This window comes from Sarcophilus harrisii, chromosome 2, assembly GCF_902635505.1.
Source record: "Sarcophilus harrisii chromosome 2, mSarHar1.11, whole genome shotgun sequence".
NCBI lineage: Eukaryota > Metazoa > Chordata > Mammalia > Dasyuromorphia > Dasyuridae > Sarcophilus > Sarcophilus harrisii.
In genome coordinates this window covers 592,199,388-592,224,471 of record NC_045427.1, presented here as the reverse complement: position 1 = coordinate 592,224,471, position 25,084 = coordinate 592,199,388, and the positions used below count along the sequence as shown (strand labels likewise).

Here is a 25,084-nt window from a genome sequence, read left to right as displayed (position 1 = left end):
TAACAAAGAGTTAAAAGTCAAGTAATAGACTACAAAAATGAGCAGAAATCAGAAAAAGTTTCTGACTGCTGAAAGTTATGGTGACAAGGAGGATCAAAACACATACTCAGAAAATGATAAAGTCAAAGCTCCTACATCCATAGCCTCCAAGAAAAATAAAAATTGGGCATGGAAGAGCTCCATAGGGACTTTGAAAATCAAGTAAAAGAGATAAGAGGAAAAATTAGGGAAAGAATTGAGAGAGGTGCAAAGGAAATCAAAAAAAAATCTAATTAGGAGAATACCTTAAAAAGCAAAATTGGCCAGTTAGAAAAGGAGGTGCAAAAACTCACTGAGGAAAGTAATTTCTTAAAAATAGAATCAAGCAAATGGAAGTTAATGACTTTAAGACAAATCAAGATGCAATAAAGCAAAACAAAAAATGAAAAAATAGAAAAAATGTGAACTATCTCACTGGACAAACAACTGTTCTGCAAAATAGATCCAGGAGAGATAATTTAAAAATTATTGGTCTACCTGAAATTCATGATCAAAAAAAGAGCCTGGATATTATCTTTCAAGAAATTATCAAGGAAAACTGTCCTAATATTCTAGAACCAGAGAGTAAAATAGAAATTGAAAGAATCCACCAATTACCTCCTGAAAGAGATCCTAAAATGAAAACTCTTAGGAATGTTATAACCAAATTCTCGAATTTCAAAGTCAAGGAGAAATTATTGCAAACATTCAGAAACAGTTCAAGTATAGTAGAACCATTTAGTCAGGGTGACACAAGATTTAGCAGTTTCTACATTAAAAGACTGGAGGCCTTGGAACATGATATTCCAGAAAGCAATGAAGCTGAAATTATAAACAAGAATCACCTATTCACCAAACCTGAATATCATCCTTTGGAGGAAAGGTGGTCATTCAGGGAAATAAAAGATTTTGAACCATTTATGATGAAAAGCTCAGAGCTAAATGGAAATTTTGATTTTCAAACAGCACTCTGGAGGAGCATAAGGAGGTAATCAAGAAAGTGATATCATAAGTGATTAATAAGTTTACCTATTTACATTCCAACATATGGATGATACTAGTAACTCATTAGGACTTTCCCATTATTGTGGCAATTAAAAGGAGTATATCTAGACAGAGGATACAAATGTGAGTTGAATATTAATTAAAGAATGTGAATATTCTTTAAAATAATGAAATTAAGGGAAAGAGAGAGGAATATACTGGGAGAAAGGGAAAAGAGAAAGTAGAATGGTGCAAATTATCTGCCATAAAAAAAGAAGGGAGAAAAAGTTTTTACAGTAGAGAGAAACACAGGGGGAGGAGGAGAGTGAACCTTACTTTCATCAGAAGTGGCACAAAGAGGAAAAAACATACATACTCAATATGGGTACAGAAATCTATTTTACCCTGCAGGAGAATAGGAGGGGAATGGAATATGGGAAGGTGTGGGGTGATAAAAGAGAGAGCATATTGGTGGAGGGAGTATTTCAGTACTAAAACACTTTTGAAGAGGGATAGGATGAAAAGAGAGAGAGAATAAATGGGGGGAAATAGAGTTAGCAGTAGTAATGAGAAATGATGAGCAGGACAAAACCTAGAAAGTCCTCTATGAACTCAAGCAAAGTAAAATTTACTATATACAAAGTAATATCAATGTTTTGGGATGACCAGCTATAAATGAAGTTGCTATTCTCAGTAGTATAATCATCCACAACTACTCTGAAGTACTTATGATTAAAAATTCTATCCATATCCAAAAAAGGAATTGACTGTGTCTGTATAATTTTTCTTGAGGGTTCTTATTTTCATTAGGGTGGGAGATCTATGCATTCTTTCTTTCTTTTTTTTTTGACTTTTATAGAAATGTTTTGCATAACTTCACATGTGGTTTCTTAATTGTGGATAGAGATAATGGAAAGAAACTAGAACTCAAAATTATTAAAAACAAATGTAATTTTATGTATTATGTTTAATTGAGAAAATATTAAATAAATAAAAAACCTTCAGATCAGAAAAAAATTTAAAAAATAAAATGCTGGTGCTAACAATAAGAAATGAGAAAAAAATCAAAGGCATAAGTAATGGCAAAGTGGAAACAAGATTATCCCTTTTTACAGATTTATTTAGAAAATATTAAAGAATCAGCAAAGAAACAAATTAAGGATAACTTCAGTAAAATAAGATTATACCAAATAATCCACAAAATTATCATCATTTCTATTTAGCAAAAACACAATCCATAAAGAAATAATAGGATAATCTTATAAAATACACCTATATCAAATGCAGAAAATATCTGAAAGGCAATCTACTAAAACACACTCAGGACATTTTTGGGTACAATTACAAAATGTTCTTTGAAATAATAAAGAATAACTTAAATAATCTTATAGGTAATCTGTACTTATACCTGGAACCTAATAACATAATAAAAATGGAAATACTACTTAAATAACTTACATGTTTAATGCCAGGGTCACACAGGAAAACGAAGAAAAAGAAATAGGATAACAGAAGAAAACAAGATCAGGTATCTCATACTAGGGGGAAGAGTTCTTAACCAAGCACATGATAGGACTTATCACAAAATCTAAAATACATAACTTCAATTACTTAAATTTGAAAAGCTTTTGCATGAATAAAATCAATGCAATTAGAAGAAGAGAACTGTCAGTTTTGAGGGAAGGGAATCCTTATATCATGTATCTTTGATAATTGTCTGATGGTCTAAAAATGTGTGTTTAATTTATATATGTAAAACCAAGAACCTAATGGAAAGTGATTGAAGGCCATGAACAAATAGTTCTCAAAACAATTACAGATTTAACAACCATTTGAATTTTTACTCCAAAATCACTAATAATCAGAGAAATGAACATCAAAAATACTCTGAAATTTTATCAGATATTCAGCAAGTTAGCAAAGATAACAAGAAATAAGGTTAGTCATCTGAGGGAATAAAGAAAAGTAAATTCACTGTTGTATTATGAATTGGTACAACAGTTCTAAAAAGCAAAATGACTAAAATGTCCATACTCTGGTTCTAGTAATAGTACTAGGCATATGATCCATAGAGAAAGAAAAGTTCTATATGCACTAAAATATTCATAGTAGCACTCAAAAAGAAAACAACTAGAAATAAGTATGTAACCCTTGATTAGAAAATAGCTTAATAAACTATGATATATGAATATGATGAATTATTACTATACTATAAAAAGATGAATATAAAGAATTTAGAGAAGAATGGAAATAATTAGATGAACTTCTGCTGGAAAAACAAAACAAAGAAAAATATACACAGTGACTTTTGTGACATAAAGTTAAAAGAATCAAAACAAAATGAAACTGGAGGCTCGTATAGTTTTAATGACCCAATTTGGCTCTGGAGCAAAGCTGAGAAAATGTACTTGCCACCCTTCATTGGTCAGGTGTCCACTGTCATTTATAGCTGTGTTGGCCAATTTTGCTGAACTGCTTTTTAAAAAAAATGTTATTTTTTCTTTAAAAAAATAGCTCTCCAGGTAGAGGAGGAAGTGATATATCCAGAAATCAACATGATATAAAAACAAAATGTTTTACTAAAAATAAATTTTTAAGTGACAGGAATGTTAGCGTTCAAAACCAAATGAGGCTAGTGATGAAAACTAAAGGGGGTGGAGGGCTGCTATACTGAGATAATTGGTTGGCATTAATCAGAATGAACAATACAGAAAGATAAAACAAGTCACATTTTAATACAAAGGAATATTATCTTTCAACTTAAGGCTAGAAATGGTTAACAGGGAATTAAAGCTTAGGCTAAGACAGAAGTTGCTAAGAAAGTATCTGGCTAACCTCAATAAGTTCAGCAAAGTCTTGAATCAACTTCACTTTAGGGTACTGAAAAAAACATTAGAAGTTATTGCTTAATAGCCATCAGTGATTTTGAAAGATTATAAAGAGTAAGAAATATGCTATAAGGGAAAAGGATAAATGTCCTCATTCCCCCCAAAGAAGAAAGAGTTCATTTTTCACATTGTGGTTTAAAGGTCCAACAGCATGCTATTTCTGTCCCTTATTGTGGCACAAGGGTATACGTTCTCCAAGGCTATGCCCACAAGTATAGGATGTAGAATGCTCTTAAGTGCTTTAAAGATTTGGAGGATAGCAGAAATTGTTTGCTTTCTGAAGACCAGTTTGGCTAGGTATTCATAGGTAGGCTGATCTCTTGATGAATTCTTTGGACTTGGCAATCCATGAAACAAAGAAAACTACAGGGTGTTCCAGTTTTAAGCTTCACGAAAGTCTTAGTGAAATTTTTAGTTAATAAAGGCTTAAAATGCACTATAACTTTAAGGAGACCTTATATAAGATGGTCTACAAGTTTGTGAGTCTGCTTTCAGCTTCTGCACTGACAGAGACAGAATAGTAGAAAAGGGCCAGAATTGCTTATTATCACACAGTTGTTAGATTGTCTATAAACATAAACTTAGCTGTTGTTACTCTGAATTTGACATCTTTGTCTAGTGACCAACAAGGGGAAATATGACTAAAGGAACTCTATTTTAACAATCTTGACATTCTCACTATAAATGAAACCAGAAGCCAGAAAGAGTTGTAGCTAAACAAACAGATGGCTCACAGATTCTCCTTGGAGAGGCCAATAATGGAATTAATAGAATTGGTTTTATCATGAGACCACAGACAATAAGAGACAACATTTAATGGTACAGTTAATTATACAGTATGTTATTTCTCATGATAAATATTTTCAAAAAGATCTTGAAAATCTTGAAAATATCATTCATGCAACAAAACCTGTTGCAGAGGAGAAAAAGGTAGAGAAATTTAAAAAAGAACTTGATTAACAAAACTGATTAAACTTCAAAGAACTTGCTTATATCAAATTAAATGCTAAGTTTATTGCTAATATTAAATATTAATTTGATACTAAGTGAGTTTAATACAGAGATGAGCACATATTAGTCACATTGTGGACACAAAATACAAAATACAGCATCACAAATATTTTAAATATAAATAATCTTTATGTAAATATTTTAACAGATAGGAAATGACTTGTGACTGATGTGGTAGCCATTCCTGAATCAACTCTATGTACAGTAATACCCTTAATTTATTAGAGAAATTATAAAAAGTAATACATATCTATAATAAATAAAAGGTGTTGATTTATTGAAAGGATTTTTTAATGCCAAAATGTGATGTAGATGGAAGACTGAACATTGATTTAACACTTATGAAAATTTCAAAGAAAAGTTTATCCAGAGTAAATCAATTGCCATAAGGAAACCAAAAATACTAAAACTTTCTTAATCAAGAAACACTAGATTTATTTGTCAATCAGAGAGGGAAACAGCACATAAGAGGAATATTGTTTATCGCCTCCTCAAGCAGTGAGAAACAATGAAGAGGTAAGAAAATTGGTTTCACCCAGAGACATGCTAATAAGGGCATTTAATGATTAAACAGGAAGACAACAAACTGACAAAACAAGAAAAACATCTGTGTGGATTTCATTTTTCATTCATTCTTTATATCATCAAGCCAGTAGACATTTGGATTCAACATCATAGCATAGATGTGGACTAATGGAGACAATGGAAATACAAGGGAGGTTCACACAAGAAGAGAAACTGCATTGGACCCTGTGCACAGAAGAGGCCTGTGCTCAAGACAGCACAATTTTGAGAATGTCATGGGATCTTGAATTTTGAGTCAGAAGGGATTTCTGAGATAATCTAGTCTTAACACCTTCATTTTTATAGATGATGAACCTGAAATTCAGAGAGCTTAAATAATTTGCCTAATGCTACCCAAGTAATAAGATTGTAATCATTTCTCAAATTATCTGAAGAAAAAGATTCAAATGTGTAGAAAAACTCTCAGATTTTATGACTTCTAAAAAAAAGAATACCAAGAAATTGAACTAGCAATCCATATGTCTATTTTCCTATTTATATAAAAATTTATGATAATAACCTGCACAAATATTGAAGATAACTTTGGGACTACTACAAGGAAAAATGGAGAATTTCACAAGTGATATTCTATAGTAAAAGATCATATCTTTATCATCACAATTTATTGAAAGATATAAAGAATATATGATTTTACCTTAGTATGATGACTACTAAAAAGCATTTGATTCATTAGTAGAAAATTCTGTCTTAAAGGCTTGATTCAGACAAGTTGTCCCCCTATTTATACATTCAAATTACATAAGATAAAATTATAGAGAGAATCTTATTCAGCATCCCTACAGATATTCATATAAATTAGGTGTAATGTCCGGGCTAGCTTTCTGGAGGATCTTGGGACCAGCCTGGGTCCTTGATCTTAATGGAGGAGACAGGAGAGCCATCAGGATGGTCAAAGATAAATATCTCATTTCCAGTCCTTCTCAGCCCTTATATACCTTAGTACAATTACATCATTACAGCATACTGAATATGTGGGAACTAGAGAACCATTACATCACCATACTAAGTACTAAGTATATATGTGAACTAGAATTCCACTGAGTTAACACCTTGTTTCAAGTATACTTCTCCAGAGTTCTGGCCCTCTACAGTTAGGTATAAAACATGTATGGTTACCAAAAGTATATGTTACCTCTTGGATAAGACCTATCACAGGGTCCAAGCTGAGGACGGATTTCCTATAAATATTAAAAGTTTACAAATACTCTTGATTTTGGATTCCATGATGTGTATTACATCAAACCCTACACTACTGCAAAGCCTTCTAAGTAAGATCCATAGTCATTCAAAGAGTTCAGCTTAACTATACATACAGGAAAAACCAAGTGGGTTTCTAAACTATCATATGCATTTGAATGAGGTATTGACAATAGAGTTCATCTATCTGTACTGATTTATGAGAATAATCAACCAAAAGGCAGTGAATTAGGTGCATGTCAGGTAGAAACAGGCTGCAATTCAGAACAAACAAGAATTAAGTACTTTCGGTGATTTCATCAAATATCAAAGAAATATGTGAAAAAGATGAGCTAGTCACATGATTGATGACAGCAATGCCTAACTGATGCACAGTCTGGATGTCCATTGAAATTCTTGGTTGTTAGGACTCAAAGATCATTAGTTGGATCTCTTTCAATAAGCTTAAAGAAGGACATAGAAACACCATGAACTATGGCAAACATATGGGAGACCACTGATGAAGGTAGAGCAGTATAGGTAGTTATGCATGGGTGGTGATCTACATTATTGGTAGGAATCCTCACATTAATGAGATCATAGATCCCTTTGAGAATTTAAAAGGGGGAGGAGGAAAATTTGTGTGCTTGACATTGATTTCTGGAAACCTGTCCAGGTGTTGTTATCATAGAGTTAGATAAATAAAATCCAAATGTCAAACTGAGAACAACTCATGCCAAATTAACTTCATTTCCATTTTTAAGGTTTATTAGGACTAAATATAATAAAGATTAATGAAAGGTCCTACACTCGGATTTTAAAAGTTAATTCACACATAAGAATGACAGAGAAGTAAACAGCAGAAAAAGTAGTGTTAAAAAACAGAAAAGTTTAGTGAGCTATAAATTCAGAATGCATCAACAGTATTACATGATAGTCAAAAAAGTTTGTTCATTCTTAAAACTACAAAGGAGAAATTGGTGAGAGGTGGTGTTTAGTCCCCTTCAAAAGCCCCATAAGAATTAAAGGAACTAGAATCTATAGCTTCTGAAAGAAAAGGTTTAGAAAACAGTTAATATTTGAAGGTCTGTCTTATATCCCGTTGAGGACAGAACTAATAACAGTAGGTAGAACTTGCAGAGAAATAAATTTCTGTGTAAAGCAAAGTACTCCAAGAATTAATAGTGCCCAAAATAGAAATATACTGTCTCAGAAAGTAAAAGGCTTGCCATTCTTAGGAATCTTTAATTAGAAAATAGATGACTATCTGTTGTGAATAACAATATATATAATAATGATAATATTTATATAGCACTTTAAAGTTTATAAAGCCCTTTATCATATAATTTTATTTTATCTTTTTAACGCTTTTTGATAGTACGGGTTACTATTTTATAGATAAAGTATACTGAAATTAAGTAACTTGTCCAGATTTATACAGTGTCTAAAGCAGAATTTAAATTAGGATCTTCTTAACTCTAAATCCAATCTTCTTTACTTCTCACTACTTATCTGCTCAGATGCAAATTAAATTGGATGATTTAGGACCATAAAATCATAGGATTTGAGATGAAAGGAACCTTAGAGGCTCTCTAATCCTAGTTTCTCATCTCACTAGTGGAGGGAGTAAGTAACTTGTTCAGAGTCACATAAGATAGAAAGTAGAAAATCCAAGGTTTGAATCCATGGCCTTTCTTTCCAAATTCAGCACATTTTCTATTTGTAAATCTGAATTCTATGATTTTATGAGTGCTTTTCCTTATCACTCACATCTAATCAGTTACTAAATCATGTTGTTCTCATCTATATAATATTCTTTAAATCCTTCCCACAGGCCTCATTACTATTACTATTATTGACTGCTATTTCTCCCTCAGTCCATCTTCTATATTCCTACCAAATTAATTTTCCTTTTGTACACATTAGTAATAGTCACATCTCAGCTCAGACTCCTTCAGTGGCTCCCTATTGCCTGCCAAAAAAGTGTAAACTTCTTATCCTTTTACTATGTTTCCTGTTTTATCTTGTATGATTACCTTCTCTATATGTAAATTCTAGTCACACTGAATGGCATATATTTTCTGCTTTTAGTCATGGTGTTTTGTATGCGTGGGAGACTTTCTTGTTCACTTTCTCCATACTTTTAAATCTTATCCACCTTTTAAAGAAGACACATCATCCTTGATCTCTAAATAGTCTTTGACACTTTCAGTCCATTTGCTTCTAGGTTTTCTTGAAACTACTTTCTCTTGATTTCCCTTCTACCTGTCCGGCTTTATTCCTTCCTTCTCAGTCCTCTTTGCAGGATCTTCATGCAGGCCGTGATGTTGTTCAAGGCTTTGGCATGAGCCTTCTCTTTTCTTTCTGCTGCATTTCTTAATGATCTCATCATCCCCATAGACTCTCACATCTATGCAGATAGCTTACAGGTTTATGCAACCCTAATCTTTCTCCCAGTCTCCAGTGTCACATCTTCTGCTACATATTGGATCTCTTCAGACTGTATATCTGTCCCATAGACATCTCCAGCTAACTACTGGATCTCTCAGACTTGCTGTCTGTCCCCTACACATGTTGCTCTTTCTCACTTCTTGCTTTCTGACAGAGGGCACCATTATCCCCTCATGTAGCCAGGCTCACAGCACAGCCTCCTCCTTGACTCATTCTTGCCTCCTGACTCTCTTTAATCCCTCACAGCCAGTCAGTTGCCAAAATCTGTTGATTCTTCCTTTGTCCCCTCTCTCTTATAAAGCCCTTTCTCTCTTACCATTGCCACTACCCTGATACAGACCCCATCACCTCACACCTAGACTTATACCTTCAGATTGACGTCTGTGAACTTTCAGATTGATGATGATGATGATCATAACCATAACAGCAGCTAACATTTATTTGGTGCTTGCTATATGCCAGGCACTGTGCTAAGCACTTTACAATTAGTATCTCATTTGATTCCTACAGCAATGTATAAGTGTTAGGATGTGAGTATTATCATTATCCCCATTTTTTACTGAGGAATATTTTGAGGCAAACAGAGGTTAAGTGATTTGCTCAGCTAGTAAATGTCTAAGGCTGGATTTGAACTCAGCTTTCCTGACTCCGGGCCAAACTCTATCCACTTTACCACCTTGCTGGTTAAAATGAAGTCTAAAGAGGTGATTGGCTCAAGATTAAATACTGGTAATTAGCAAGAACCAGAATATGAAGCCAAGTTGTATAACTCCAAATTCAAAACTTTTTCTACTACATGGTCCAGTCAGTAGTTATAGTGGGAGGGGTGTAGGAGAGAAGGAAATAAATCTCAGCCACACTAAGAATACTTTAGGGTATCCTCAAACATATTGATTCCTCTTCGCAACAGTTAAAAGTAAGGTTTGTTAATTAAGTTACATTTTTTTTTAAAACAGCTGCTTTGTTTAATGTACTCTATTGTTCTTAGGGCTATGGGCCATGCAAAGAGGTATCAGGCATGGCCCCTTTTAATGTGTATATACAGGTGTACATATTCCCAAGATACCACAAATGCATTGCATAGGCACACAAAAATGTGAATAGTCTTCTGCACACTGTAATCCACACAGGCTTACAGATGTCTTCACATATACAAACACCAAGACACACTGATATTTTTACACCCATGCACTCACTCCTAGATGCAGTACCTCATAGACACATAAACACTTAGAGCACATGTGTATGTATTCATAGAGAAATCACAGACTCGCTTTGATTTTCACAGTTTCAGAATGAAAAGAACACTGAGCCTGAAGTCAGGAAAGCAGAATTAGGATCCCAATTTCATCACTCAGTGACAATGGGAGGGGGGCTTGACTTCGAATTAATCCATCTATGACAATCCTTTCTGTGCCAAGGGTCAGTCAATGCTTGTTTTAATTTTTTCAGCTTGAACACATCTCTCCTGTGAGCTTTGGCTTTCTTGTTGTAAAACAAAGGTCCATTTCAATCCTGGTATTCTGTGATAATCAGTACATTTTTTAAACATGTTAATTGCTGTGAAGAAAAAAATGAAAATTGAGAGGTGGAAAGAAAGTTATACTTCATCTAATTCAACCTCCTCTTTTTTCATATGAGGAAACAGAGATCCAGAGCCATGAAGTGGATTGCTCTGCATTATACCAGTTTTGAGAATAAAAGAATTCCATCTCAGATCTACTCACTTCTAATATAGTTCCCTTCCCATATGGCCATTCCCAAAATTATAAATGTGAGATGCTTTGAATATAAAAGCATAATGTAAACCTTACAAATATAAAGTTATTCTGTAATCAGGAGTTTCCTGGAGCCTAATTTACTAGTTTAGGAAAAGTATAAGTTCCTGATTAATTTCTTGTATGCTGACTATCCCAGAGCTTCTTAAACTTTTTTAATCGTGATGTTTTTTCACATAAGAAATTTTTACATGATTCCTGGTATATAGGTATATAAAATAGGTTAAAAATCGAACTTTTACTGAGAATAAATCATAATTTCATGACCCCCACATTTAGTTATGAGACTCCATATGGGGTTGCAAATCACAACTGAAAAAGTTAGGGACTATTCAATGACTTTCAAAGTTAGCTCTAACTTTAAGAGTTCTATTAATTATCAAAATTTTAAGTTTTCCAATATTTCAGAAAAGTGCATGATAAGAGCATGTATGCATGCTTGTGTGTGCGTGTGTGTGTATGTGTATGTGTGTGTGAGCATGAGTTTGTGGATATTTGATGGAGAAAAATGGGGTTTTAGATAGCCCTAATGCTTTTGAATGATGGTTTGCATGTGAGAATGGACATTTGTGACTATTTTATACTAAAAGAGTATATGTATGATGAACTTTATGCATTATGGGGGACCTATTTTTGTTGGATCATAACAATCTCTGTGTAACTAGTTGGATCTAGAAATAAGTATGATCTTAATAAAAAATTCCTTTAGTAGATATTCCTTTTTTAAAGATATGTAAATGACTAGAATGTTCATGTCTGTTTGCAAATTCTGTGAGGTGGAGAGGATCTGTATGAATAGTATATCCAAAATAGAGATATCTGAGTAGGCAAATTTAGGCAATGGAATGCACAGTTATGACTTTTGTTTGATAAAATATGAGGTTTTGCCTTGGAAACTACCTAAAAGCAGATTGTTTTGTGGTTTATATTAGAGTAACAGGATGGGTCTGGACACCTGATTTGAAGATCTTAAGGAAATGCAGACATGAGTCACTATTTGAATGCAAATCCTCTTTGCAAACTGTGAGAGAGTAATTGGGTAGACCTAACTCTGCCAGTCAGTCAGTAATCTTTAGGATACTTATTCCAGTCCATGCCTATTTTGAAATGCATTGATGTAGCTGTTTTCCTACTTTTTAGATGGTTGAACACTTTAGGAATGTTGGCCAATCAGGGCATCGATGTTGTGATACGGCACTCATTTTTTGACCACGGCTACAATCACCTTGTGGACCAGAATTTTAACCCATTACCAGTAAGTGCGGGATGAAGATCCCATTACGTATTCCCTGTCTTTCAATCCCTCTGATCACATACCTTTTGTCTTATTGTATGTAGGCTGTGAAAATTTTCTTTTTCTTTTCCTGTTACCAGTTAGTACCATAAATCAGAGAGAGAGAGAGAGAGAGAGAAAGAGAGAGAGAGAGAGAGACAGACAGACATTCTTGTCTTCTATTCTCTTGACCCATTTCACGGACTTTTGGCTTCATCACAATTTTTTAAAATTTAAAACCCTCTTCTCCTTGTAGCCTGTTTGAACTCTACTTAAAAATGAATTTTTTTTAGATTGGTTTCTTTTAATGCTAATAGGATACATTAGTTAATGTCAAATGCAACATGTTGAAAACAGATGGGAGAGTGTTAGCCAAAATCGGAGATAATGTGGATCCCTTTCTTAGAGAGGAAGATCACTCTAGTTACAACTACACATTGACTCCATGAATGGACAGTGAGAACATTTAAATGGAACACAAGAAGAATATAGTAATTATGTACTGGTGTTCAAAATATTTTTGTCCAAAAATTTATGAAACTCAACTTGTCCAAGCAACTTACTCTAAGCATATGTGGTAACAACTTTATCTTAATCTTATCCTAATAACTCTATCCTAATCAAATAATCCATGGCCCTCAAATGTCATTGCTAAGCAGTCATCTCTTATCTGGGATCCATAGCCATAAAATCATGTGTGTTTGTTTGTGTGTGTGTGTGTGTGTGTGTGTGTGTGTGTGTGTGTGTATTAGCATTGTTATCACTCTTAAATTAGATGTATGACATAGCTAGCACCTATTAACAAGATCTGTGATAAATAATTTGGTTTAATGGTTGCAGACTTTCCAAATTAGGCCATCATAATTATCATAGTTCTAGTAAGTATTTCCTCCTTCACCTCAGAGTGGCAGAGGAATGCAATAGGAAAAAATGTATTTTAGGGCATAATTGTGACACTTTTAGAACCAGAAGTGGTGTAAAGAGAAAATAGCTAATAACTTGTGGAGACTGTGGAAGAGGGAAAGAATACTAGGTTTAGAATCAAAGATTTGGATTTGATTCCTATATCTGCCACTTCACCCTCGCTTGGACTCAGTTTCTTTTTCTTTTTTCCAGTTATTTTATTTTATAATAATAGCTTTTTATTTTTCAAAATACATGTAAAGATAGTTTTCCATATTAGCCCTTGCAAAACCTTGTATTCCAAATTTTTGTCCTTCCCTTCTTCTCCCTTCCCATAGACAGCAAGTAATGCAATAGAGTTTAAACATGTGCAATTCTATACATATTTCCCCAATTATCATGCTGCACAAGAAAAAAAATTAGATCAACTGGGAAAAAAGGAGAAAAAAAATTAAGCAAACAACAACAAAAAAAAAGTGAAAATACTATGTTGTGATCCACACTCAGTTCTCACAGCCCTCTTTCTAGATGCAGATGGCTTTCTCCATCACGTCTATTAGAATTGGCCTGAATCATTGCTCAAAATAACAAAGTTCATCAGAGTTGATAATCACATAGTCTTCTTGTGGTTATGTGCAATGATCTGATTCTAGTCACTTCACTTAGCATAAGTTCATGTAAGTCTTTCTAGGTCTCTCTGAAATTGGTCTGCTGATGGTTTCTTAATATTCCACAGTATTCATATACCATAACTTATTCATCCATTCTCCAACTGATGGGCAAACACTCAGTTTCCAGCTCCTTGTTGCTACAAAAAGGGCTTCCACAAACATTTTTTGCACATATGGATCCTTTCCTTTTTCTTATGATCTCTTTGGGATATAGGCTCAGGAGAGACACTGCTTAATCAAAGAGTATGCTCAGTTTGATAGTCCTTTGCATATATGGACTCAGTTTCTTCATCTACAAAATAAGGTGTAGACCAGACCAGAAGTGTCATATAGGTAGTTTTTTTTTTTTTTTTAATGTGGTTTGAACAAGATTAAAATGTAATTGGAAAATATTCAAATATTCAACAAAATATAAAATACAATCAAACATAGATAATAATACATGTTGAAACTAAGTCTATGGCCCATAGGGATACTTATGTTTCAGTTTGTTTCCATATGAACTTAACACTCTTGATCTAGAAGATCTTAAAGTCCTTCTAGCTCTAATTCTGTGATATGAGAGAGCCTAGGGATGAACACTAGATGGGAGACTGGAAAGACCTAATTGTGAATCCTGCCTCAGACACTTAATAGCTATCTGATCCTGAGCAAATCATTTAACCTGTTTCAGCCTTGATTTCCTCATCTGTAAAATATGAATAATAAGGTACCTACTTCACAGGGTTGTTGTGAAAATCAAAATGAAATATAAAGCATTTCATCAATCTTAAGGCATTATACAAAATATTCATTATTCTTTTCATTATTCTATAATAAAGCACTTTGAAAAAGACAAAAATCATTAAACAAATTACAAGAAAATGTTGTTACTATTTTTGTTGTAGTGCAATGAAGATTTATTGGGACACTGCCTTTTTGATTTATGCTCTGGGCCACAAAGAAACCTCAGATCTAGGACTAGGGGAGATAAAAACAGGGTGAAACTAAAGAAAGAATATATGTAGACATCTTGGTGATCCATAGATAGAAAACTTAAACCAAAATTAAACTAGATAAGTAATTGAATGGAGCTATTTCCAGGATTGCGTTCCCTGAGACAAATTTGGCATCTGTGCCTTTTTCTATATATCCATAATTGCCTACTTGTATAAATTTTGAACACTTTAAATTCTTGTGGTTTGATTTCATTTAAGAGTATTATGCTGAAAATGTATTGCTGTTGAATGTAATGATATTTATTACTCACATTTCTTGTGTAATATAATGACGAAAAGCTCTCCCCAAAATTACTTTGTAAGATGGGTAGTGTTCATGTTATTATTTTCATTTTACAGATGACCCAAAGAGGTTAAAACTTGCCCATTTTGTAAGCATTCAGGATGGGAGCATCTACCTCCAGATCAAGTACTTTTTCCACTGTACCATCATGAGTACAGAATCTAAGAAGAGGGCTTTATTCTTGAGATTCATCATATAGCCACAAAGGATATTATCCACATCTCTAAGAATCTTGGATTTAAGATGTTTAATAGAGCCCATCTATTTAGCTAAAAGTCTTAAAAGAATTAAGTAAATATACTTCTGAAAACACCCAACTCTAATAAAGAAATCTTATGTAAAAGCACTTTTAAAATATCAGGTTATCTTTTCATCCTGTTTCTCTCTAATAAATTCTACACCTTGTAAGCACAAAACTTGGCAGCAGAAAGAATAGGTCCTGTATCTCCTCTGGAAGGAATTTACAAGGCTAAACCAGGACACAGTTTCCACAGATACTGCCAGAAGTCTCTTGGAATGTGTAATGGAGATCTGGGAAATAGAATGATTACCCCTTCAGAGAGTTATGCACTTGATAATCCAATACTGTCAATAAAAACCTGTGGATTTTACATTGTGATTAAATCTTCCAGAGAGTTTATTAAGGGCACAGAGATTTAGCTGATTGGGATTTTTCATTCTTTAAAAAATATCAACTGCTTTTGCCCTGTTTCTTCTATAGTAACTCAGTGGCCCTTTAAAGAAAGATATCATGGTTTTGTGATTTAATGTTATTTTTCAATCCTTTTGTCCATGTAAGTTCAAAAAGCAATGGAGTTTGCATGAAAGCTGTGGCCTTGAGGAGGTCATTAGTCTACATTATATTCTAGTCATCTTTGATCCCTCTAGTTAAGGTTCCATTATTCTGGTTGGACTAATTTGAGTAAAAAAGAATTATAAAAGATAGTCCTTTAAAAACAAAATTAGTCCTAGGAAAAGTTTATAAAGGCATTATTAAATACATCCTAGTTTTCTTCATATTATTTATCTAGTAATCCCTAAGACTTAGAAGACTTAGAATTCTAAGATAGAATGAGGATCTTAGAGGTCATCTAGTCCAACTTCCTTCCTCAAAGATAAGATGTCCAGTATGACTTCTCAACAACTGTCATTTGGCCTCTACTTCAACATATCTAGGAACAGAAAACTCTCACTCTCTTATGTAGCAATCCAGTTTTGTTTCAGATAGCTTTGCTATAAAAAAAGCCTATCTTTATGCTAAACTTAAATCTCTTGGCCTATGATTTCTATCCATTGCTCCTAATTCTGCCCTTTAGAGATAAACAACAACAAAAAGTATAATCTCCGTTTTTCATGAAATCTCTCAAAATATATGAAGGCAATAATCATATCCCATTTAAATCTTCTCTTCTTTAGGCTAACGAAGCCCAGTTGATTCTTTTTTTTATTGTTGTGGGAATATATTTCTTCTAAGATAAAAAAAAATCTGTTCTATATGTCTTTACTTTGGAATCAGTAAGAACTAAATCCAATATTTTGTGTTCCCTGAGGAAATTGACTGAGATGTCATATAGGGTGTTTCTTTGAGGCTATAATGTGGTTTGAAGACCAGGGCAGTGCCCTTAATAGAAGAAACCATGCTAGTAAATCACTTAACATCCCTGGGGCTCAGTTTCCCCACAAAGAAAATGATGAAGTTGAATTACATGATCTTTAAAATATCTTCTAAATCCTAATCCTATTATCCCATGAACTTAGTACTTTATCACTCAGCTCTCAGTACTGCCCTCTTTCCAGCTCTTCCTCTACTTGGGCCATTGGACAGAATGAGATTTTAGTCTCCATGACCAACCCATGAGTCTATGTGGAAAAAGAGCTATTTGTAACCTGAATCATTTCAACATTTTCTTGCATGCTGCCCAGCTCTTATTGACTTTAAGCAGTTTTCTAGAGAATTACTTTTTTACTTTATTTACTAACTTATTGCCATCCACTAAACTGCATCTCAATAAATGTGAACTTTTAATAAGTTGCCATTTCAAAAACATTTTTACATGTAACTTTTGTATTACTTACCTTAAGAAATCTACAGCCAGCATAAGCAAAAGAGACTCTTGTGGGAAATGTCTTCAAGTTTCTATTGTAGACAAAGAGAAAAGAGTACTTTAAAAATCAATCACTGATATTGAGAAGTAGAATATAAAAACTGGCTTTTTATTTCATAGAATTTTTAAGAGCTACTCTTATAGAAAATAATATTGCCTCTTTATAGTATTTGAGATGATTTTCTGTCCTTTCTATAATGGCCAGGTATTTGATAACAAAAACAAAATTAGTAAAGTTGAAAAATCACCTTCATCTTGATAATACACTAGCCTTTGGACAAGATAACTACAAATTTACCACCAGGGGGAAGCAGTAAGCTCCGAGTTATTTTTCCCCAGAACAAGATCTGCTCATTTATATTGTTACTTGCCTATTATCCTCAGTTAATATTGGCATATCAAAAAAAAAAAAAAAAAAAAAAAAAAAGTCTGAGAATGGGTGCTCATAATGAAATGTGTATTGCATAGTGATTCAGGAGGCTTCAGCTTGATTCCTAAATGCCTCATTTGGCCTGGCTCTCAATTTCCCTTTGAGGTTAGAGTAGATGATGATTTATAAAGTCTCATTTAGATTTCTGCATATGAACCATCACTATGAACTGTGGCCATGTGATGGAATGAAACCCAATATCCTATCCAGGAACTGGACTGTGACCCTGTCTTTATTAACATGAACTCTGACCAATTCTAGTTAAGGACATTTCATGGCAACATTTAAGGTCATAGAGAAAAAAACAGGGCAATGTTGGAACTACAATGTTAAATTTGAACTATAAAAAAAAGATATGTAAAAGAAGCTGATGGTTTCCAAGGAAATGGCATAGTCACTGATTTTCAAGTTTACACTATTTTTTTTTTAACCCAACAAGATCTAACCATCAATTTACTAGAAAAAAAATCTAAATCTTATGGTACCCCTCATTAAATTAGTGGATATTACTAAGGAAGGCAAGGTCTTAAGTTCCATTGTCATGTAAACTTGTGAGTCAGTTAGCTTCATGTCATTCCAAAGTCACAGCCCAGTGCTGGAGCATAGCACATGTGTGCTGCTAGATGCAAGGGAGACTCATTCAAGTAGCATGAGAGAAGCATCCCAGATCTTTCTCTGTTCCTGTTTAAAAAACATCTCTGAGCATATGCCTTGTGGATGGTGAACCAGTCGTGTCATCTTCCCAAATGAGACACATTATCAGATAGCAGCATAGGGTAATTTTTAAAAGAATTGGACTAAAAGGTGGGAGATCTCTTTTAGCCCTGGCTGTACTGTAACCTTAGAAAACCACTTTTATCTTTCTGGGCCTCCCTTCCTTATCTAGAAAATGAAGACTTGATAACAATGACTCCAAGGTCCCTTCTAGTACTGAAATCCTCTATTTCTCTGAACGTCCAATCTGTAAAACCATGTCTGCTCTGTAAGATTGTGGTGAAAATAAAATGAAAAAAAAAATGTTCCAAAGTTCTCTGAAGATTGAAAAGAACTGTAGAGAATCACAGCCTGTTAGAGAAATATAATAGATGGAGATAACAAAATGGAAGCCCATAGTGATGTAGTGGCTAAGCCAATGAAGAAGAGCAAATAGGTTATAAAGATAATTGAAGGAGACTTCTGTAGTCACTGCCTGACCTCAGCCAGGGAATGTGCAAATGAAAGAATTACAGAGTTTTAGACCATGAGGTGAAAGCTCCATAGAGCCAGCTGCTAACCTGTTTGAGATGTAAGTGCCTGTCTTTGATCCTTTCTTTCCCGTGGGAGTGATCAGGAAACTGAAAGGAGTCAAGTGTACCTGTTAGGGGTAGCTGTGATGTGAAACAGGATCCTCTCATTAGCTGCCCAGACAAAGCCTTTTCCACATACACTCTTTGTGGGAGTCAGATGGCTGCTAAGAAAAAACCTACTTCAGCTGGAGAATCTATCACTGAATTTCACACTTTGCTGTTTCTCAACCAACGCCAGAATTTCACTTCTGGCCCCAAATACATGAGCCTCTCCTGTGTCACTAGAGCTCAGTTTTTGAAGACAGAGTCTATCTAAACTTATTTGAAGCTTTCCTATCCCTATATTTTACACATCAAATTACAGATGTAGAGCTAGAGGAATCTCAGAAATTATTCAGTTCACACTTCATTTTGCAGTTAAGGAAACTGGAACTCAAAGAAGTAGATCAAAGAGTCAAACCTATGGGCTCTGGTTCCAAATTCAGAACTATCTCCCTGCACTTAAAATATTTTTGAAACATATAATTCTGCCCAAGATCCCAGCCTAGGATATAAATCAAAGGATTAAGGGATGGTCTCTCCTTTCAAGGAGCTTATGATCTAGTAGAATTTAAATTCTTTAATTAAGTTTAAATAATAACACAATTTAAATAAATAATTTAATTTAAATAATAACTAAAATAAGATGGAATGAGCTAAAAAACAAGAAGGAAAACCAAAGTGCTCTGAAGATTCTTACTAGGATGTAATCACTTCTACAGATGGGAATCAAGAAAATTTTCATGAAAGAAAAGAACTGGACTTGAAAAAATGGGTAGAATTTTGACATTGACTATTGAGGCTGGAGGGAGATTGAGTATGAACAGAAACCTGAGATTTTTACACTTGGAAAGGATTAATTGTAGATTAATTAAAGAAAAACAAAAAAAAAAAATAGATTCTGTTCAAATATAGGGAACCATAATATAGGCTTCTCAATGAAGATTAAGCCAAAAATAATTTTATAATAACAATTTTAACACTGCCATTTGCTATTTTTAAATGATCAAATAGACATTTAGAAATCATGATATGATATATCAGACTTCACATGATCAAGCACTTTGAGTATCATACTGAAACTAATAAACCCCAGTTCAGTAGGCCCTTATCTCCTTTTAAAAAACTCTCCCCTTGTCCATATAGCTGCCAAATTTTATATTTTTAAAGCATAGGTCTGACCATCTCACTTCCTTGATCAAGAAATTCCAGTGAGCCCTCTTATCTTATTATTAAATAGAAACGTCCCAGTTTGGCATTTAAAACTCTTCACAATAGGGAACCAGCTTACTTTTTTTTTTTTTTTTTTCAGAATTACTGTCTTTTACTCTAACTTCCAGCCAATCATGCCTTCTTGCTGCTGTCCATATCTGCATTCCGTTCACTAACCCCTTGTCCTTTCCCAATCTGCCTTCTGTACCTGGAATGATCTTTTTAACTTCTATCTCAGGATTTCTAGCTACGTTCAAAGTTATTTCAAGCACTCTCTACAGAAAGTTAATCCTGATTATTGCTGCTATCTAGCTACTAGTACCGTCCCCTTGTAAATAAATTCTGTATGTCATTTTTTATATGTGTTTTTTCCTCCCAATATAATGTAATGTCTTTGAGGGCAGAGACTGCTTCATTCTTGCCTTTAGCATGTCCAGCACCCGGTTTAGTTCCTGACACTTAGTATTACTTGTTGAATTCAATTGAATACAGGCCTCATTTGGAAGCTCTAATATGCCTTCAGCAATGCTTAATATTTCCAGTTTGCCAAGCTAAGAAATGACTTCTATAACAAGGTTTTTTTTTCTTTTTGCTCTACATAAATTAATCAGAAAATCCTAATTATAATTTAACTATACCCAGGATCACAGAAATAATCTTCATATATCAGTGATCAATAATAACCTTATCATTTTTAGCTAAGACAATTTATTTACCTTTTCAAAAAGTAAGGTATGTTCTTAAGTGATACTGAAGGATCTACTATGGCGATACAATAGCATGATTTTTACAAGGCTAGCATTCCAGAAGTTGTTTTTATTAGGTGTTATGTTTTTAATTCAGGTAAACTGCCACCTGGTAAATGGGGGTGCCTGAACTTTATGGTTCAAACAGTCAGGATTCCCATGGTTATGACCAGATGAATCCAAATGAACTAGTATGTTTTTCTACTCAATTATTCCTTTTTTCTGTAAAAATAGAATTTTCTATTAAAACAACAGACATATTAAGACATGTATTATTTAAATGCTGGACCCTATTTAGAGCAAAATTTAAAGAAATATAAACAACAGTCTACAAGTAGTTACCTCTTCCTCATTCAGTAGTCCTCAATTTACATTAGTAATTTTTCTTTTCTAGTCTGAAGTAAACAAGTCATTCTCTATCCCTTAAATTTTTAGCTTATGCAAGATTACAGAATACTTATTATAAGATCACTGAATATTGGATCCAGAAGGGACTTAAGTGAATGCCTAGTCTAGACCTTTCATTTTACAGAAAACTAATCTAAGATCCAAAAAGGTGCTATAATTTTCCCAGTATTGAATGAAAAGCTACTCCATAGAGGAGGGACAGGGATCGTCTGGCATTCTGACATGAATCTTTTGTATCTAAGTCCACTCTTCTGCATAACTGCTTTAGGCAGGCAACAATCAGATCGCCAAATCTTACAACTTGAAGTAAACATAGATTTTCTTGATTTAAATCTTTTTATTTCACAATAGGAGAAACTGAACCCCCAAAGAAGTTAAATGAATTGGCCAGTTACATGGTTCAGTACCAGACCTGAGCCTCAAACCCAGGATACTCAAAGTCCAGTGCTCTTTCAACTATGTCATGATGCCTCATTCTTATAGAGTGAATCTTTGCATATATGTTTATATATATATATATGTATGTTTTATATGTATGTATGTGTACATATACATACAAACAGGTGATCTCTAGGTATTGTAGAGATAGCAAAGTAAGATAGTATAAGTATGTGTTCTCAAAGAATTTGCAATCTAGTAGGCATTGAATGGTCAATGCAAAGTAATTGTCAGAGAAAATAAGTGTTATATAAGTTTATTAGAAATGAAAGAGCATGGGGATCTGATATGTTCTAATCAGGAAATTTCACTGAAATGATATTTGAGTTATATCTTTAAAGAATATGGAGGTCATGCCAGGTAAGGAGAATGGTGTGAGTCAAACTATGAGGCAGATAACAGTTGAGAAATGGCCAAATTGTACATATAATTTTGTGGTCTATAATACTGTAATACAATATTACTACATAATAAGGAGTGAAACCAGACAAATTCCAAATGACCTGGTTGAATTTATATAGAACCAGGAAAATAAAACCAAATAGACAACATATACCACTAACCACCTCTCTCATTTTATAGGTGAAAATGATGGCTTAAATAGATTAGCCAAAGTGCGCACATCAAGAAGGAAGACACAATATTTACATATGAAAAATCAAATAACAATAGGAGATATAAAAAGATAGTAAATAAAAATTTTCAAATGAATATCTTAACAATGCCAAAAAAATTTAGAGGAGGAAAAAGACATTTGTGGACTGAGGTAACACAGACTATGCCTTGAAGCATGGGTGGTTTGAATAGGTACAAAGAAGGAAACAAGGGGACAGACATTTCAAATGGGGAAAAAAAGATGTAAGATATGGAGGTGAAAATGTGTCTTCTGTGTTTGTTGAATAATGATTAGCAAAGTTTGGCTTTCTTTGAAGGTGTAGTGGGAAGTTGGGGGAGATCAGAATGCCAAACTAGATTGGAGCCAAACTTAGGAAAATGTTGAATACCTGGAGCCATGGAGAGATTTTGAAAAAGGGAAATGACTTCTTGAAAATGGTTATTTTAAGAAGATAACTTGATGATATTGATTAAAGACCAGAGAGATTAGAAAGAGATAAACTAGGTAGAGAAAAAGGAAGAGATAGAAGATAGATAACATTATTATTACTAATAACATTTCATAGAATTTTATTTTAGTTTCATGACTGTGGAGAGAGCATTGAGCATAGATTCAGTAAGATCTCAGTTCAAATAAAGTCTCAGACACTTATCAGCCATGTGACCCTCGGCAAGTCATTTAATCCCGTTTGCCTCAGTTTCTTCATCTGTAAAATGAACTAGAGAAGGAAATGAAAAAGCACTCCAGTATCTTTGCCAAAAATAAAAAATAAAATAAAACAAACCCAAAGAAGATCATGAAGAATCAGACACAACTAAAACATAAAGAATAGATGATAGCATTTCAGACAAAGCCAACATCAATGTACTATCATTCCCTAAAGGTGATCTAGGATTTGTGGAAGTAGTACCAGTGGAACATAAACTTTAAAAAGTGAACCAAGAGGGGCAGGTAGGTGGTGCAGTGGATAAAGCACCAACTCTGAGGCCAGGAGGACCTGAGTTCAAATCTGACCTCAAACACTTCACACTTCCTGGCTGTGTGACCCTGGGCAAGTCACTTAACCCCTGATTACCTCAGAAAAAGAAAAAAAGAAGTGAACCAAGTATTATATTGGTAACAGTTTCTATTACCTCCTGCCCACGTATGTATGAAGAAACTATCACCAAAAACCTGGAAACTAGGTGATGATTTTTTTAATCCATCATGATCCACAAATCAAGAAAAACAATGGCTCTCAGTCATGCACCACTCCTGCTTCTTTGTAGGGAGAGTGCTTCAAATTAAGAGACAGAGTGCTAAAAATTTCAGTTCTCATGCCATTTAAAAACATTAAGCTGTTGATGCTCTATATATGGAATATTTTCCATTATTTAGGACTGACTGATGTGGTTGTCCAGTGACTGATAAGTTAATATGTTTCTGAATCCTTTGAACCACACTCATACTAATATTTTTGCAATAAGAAGACAAAGAATTGCAGTCCAATAGAGGAACAATCATAGATTTTCTTCAGAGAGGGAAATAAAAAGAAATTCACAGTGAATTTTATCATTTGGCCAAAAGGCAAAAAAGCAAAACCATTTCATGAGACAGTTGGTCATTTTACCTAACAGTGAATACAATACAATAGAATACAAATATATATAACAGAAGCAAACTACCACAAAAATAATTGGAGCTGGGTATATTCTACTGGAAATGTCAAGTTTGATCCCAAACTTTTTCTGCTACCTGAGGACCAGCCCAGGTAAGTATTAGAGGGACTGGTCTCTAAGTAATAGAACATTAATTATGCACCTATTGCAGAAGATGAAGTAGTAAAGAAATTCTTTGAAGAAATTGAAAACGTAATCCTGACTAAATCATCATATACCTTGACACTTGATCATTCATTATAAAGGTGGGAAAATTTGGTAGGAAGATGTTGGAAAACATGATTTGAGACCAAGAAATTTAAAAAGATCTTATGGTTGTAGATTACACAGAAATTTCACACCCAGTTCATCATGGAGAATAAGAAGGCATTAGAGATGTTAAGAACCAAATATCACAAAAAAGTAAAAGTTACTCTGTCTTTCCAGATATACAATAAAGGAATCATTTCAGAGTCAAGTCATTGATGATTTGAATACATATATACGTACATATACACATGTGAAGAAAGATTCCTTCATTGATAATTTCTTTGTAGAGGTGAGGGCTAGAAGTATAGAACATTGTATACACTAGCTGACTCAAGTGGTTATTATTAATATAAGCATTGCACTTAGAAAAAAAAATGAAACAAAGGCTCATCTTAAATAACATCGTTTATATTTTATACATCATTCTATAATACTTTGTTCAACAATCTGCTGAATATCAAATAAGATAGTACTCACCAAAGGGGTTCATTAATATCATGGAGGATGACTTCTGAAAAGACCAAATAAAAAGAATTTCCTTATTGACAGCAGATTTATAGGGAAGTCTCTATTCATAGATGATATGATTTTTGCACTGATCCATAAACACTATAGTCATTCTTCCATAAGATTTGCTATCATTCAAAAAAGATCAATTTAATTTCTGGCCAAGATGGCCAGAAGTAAATAGCCCAGCTCCTACTTCATCAAAAATTAAATTGAATAATGATCTAGGCCATGATTATATCATCAACAAACCAGTTGGAAGAGAGGGAAGAAGCAGTTAGCCTTTTGAAATGTCATGAAACTGGATGTTCTTTTCCCCTGTCTTTGAGACAAGTATAAAACATAATTTACCCCTATGTTCCTCCCTCAAG

General features: G+C 33.7%; 1 protein-coding gene across 1 annotated transcript in view; it reads left to right on the top strand.

Moving 5' to 3' along the window:
* HPSE2 (heparanase 2 (inactive)) overlaps window positions 1–25,084 on the top strand; it is a 677,809-nt gene that overhangs the window by 537,065 nt on the left and 115,660 nt on the right. The window contains exon 9 of the mRNA XM_031956226.1: window positions 12,032–12,146. Coding sequence (XP_031812086.1) covers window positions 12,032–12,146 — 115 coding nt within the window. The remainder of the gene's footprint in view (window positions 1–12,031; window positions 12,147–25,084) is intronic.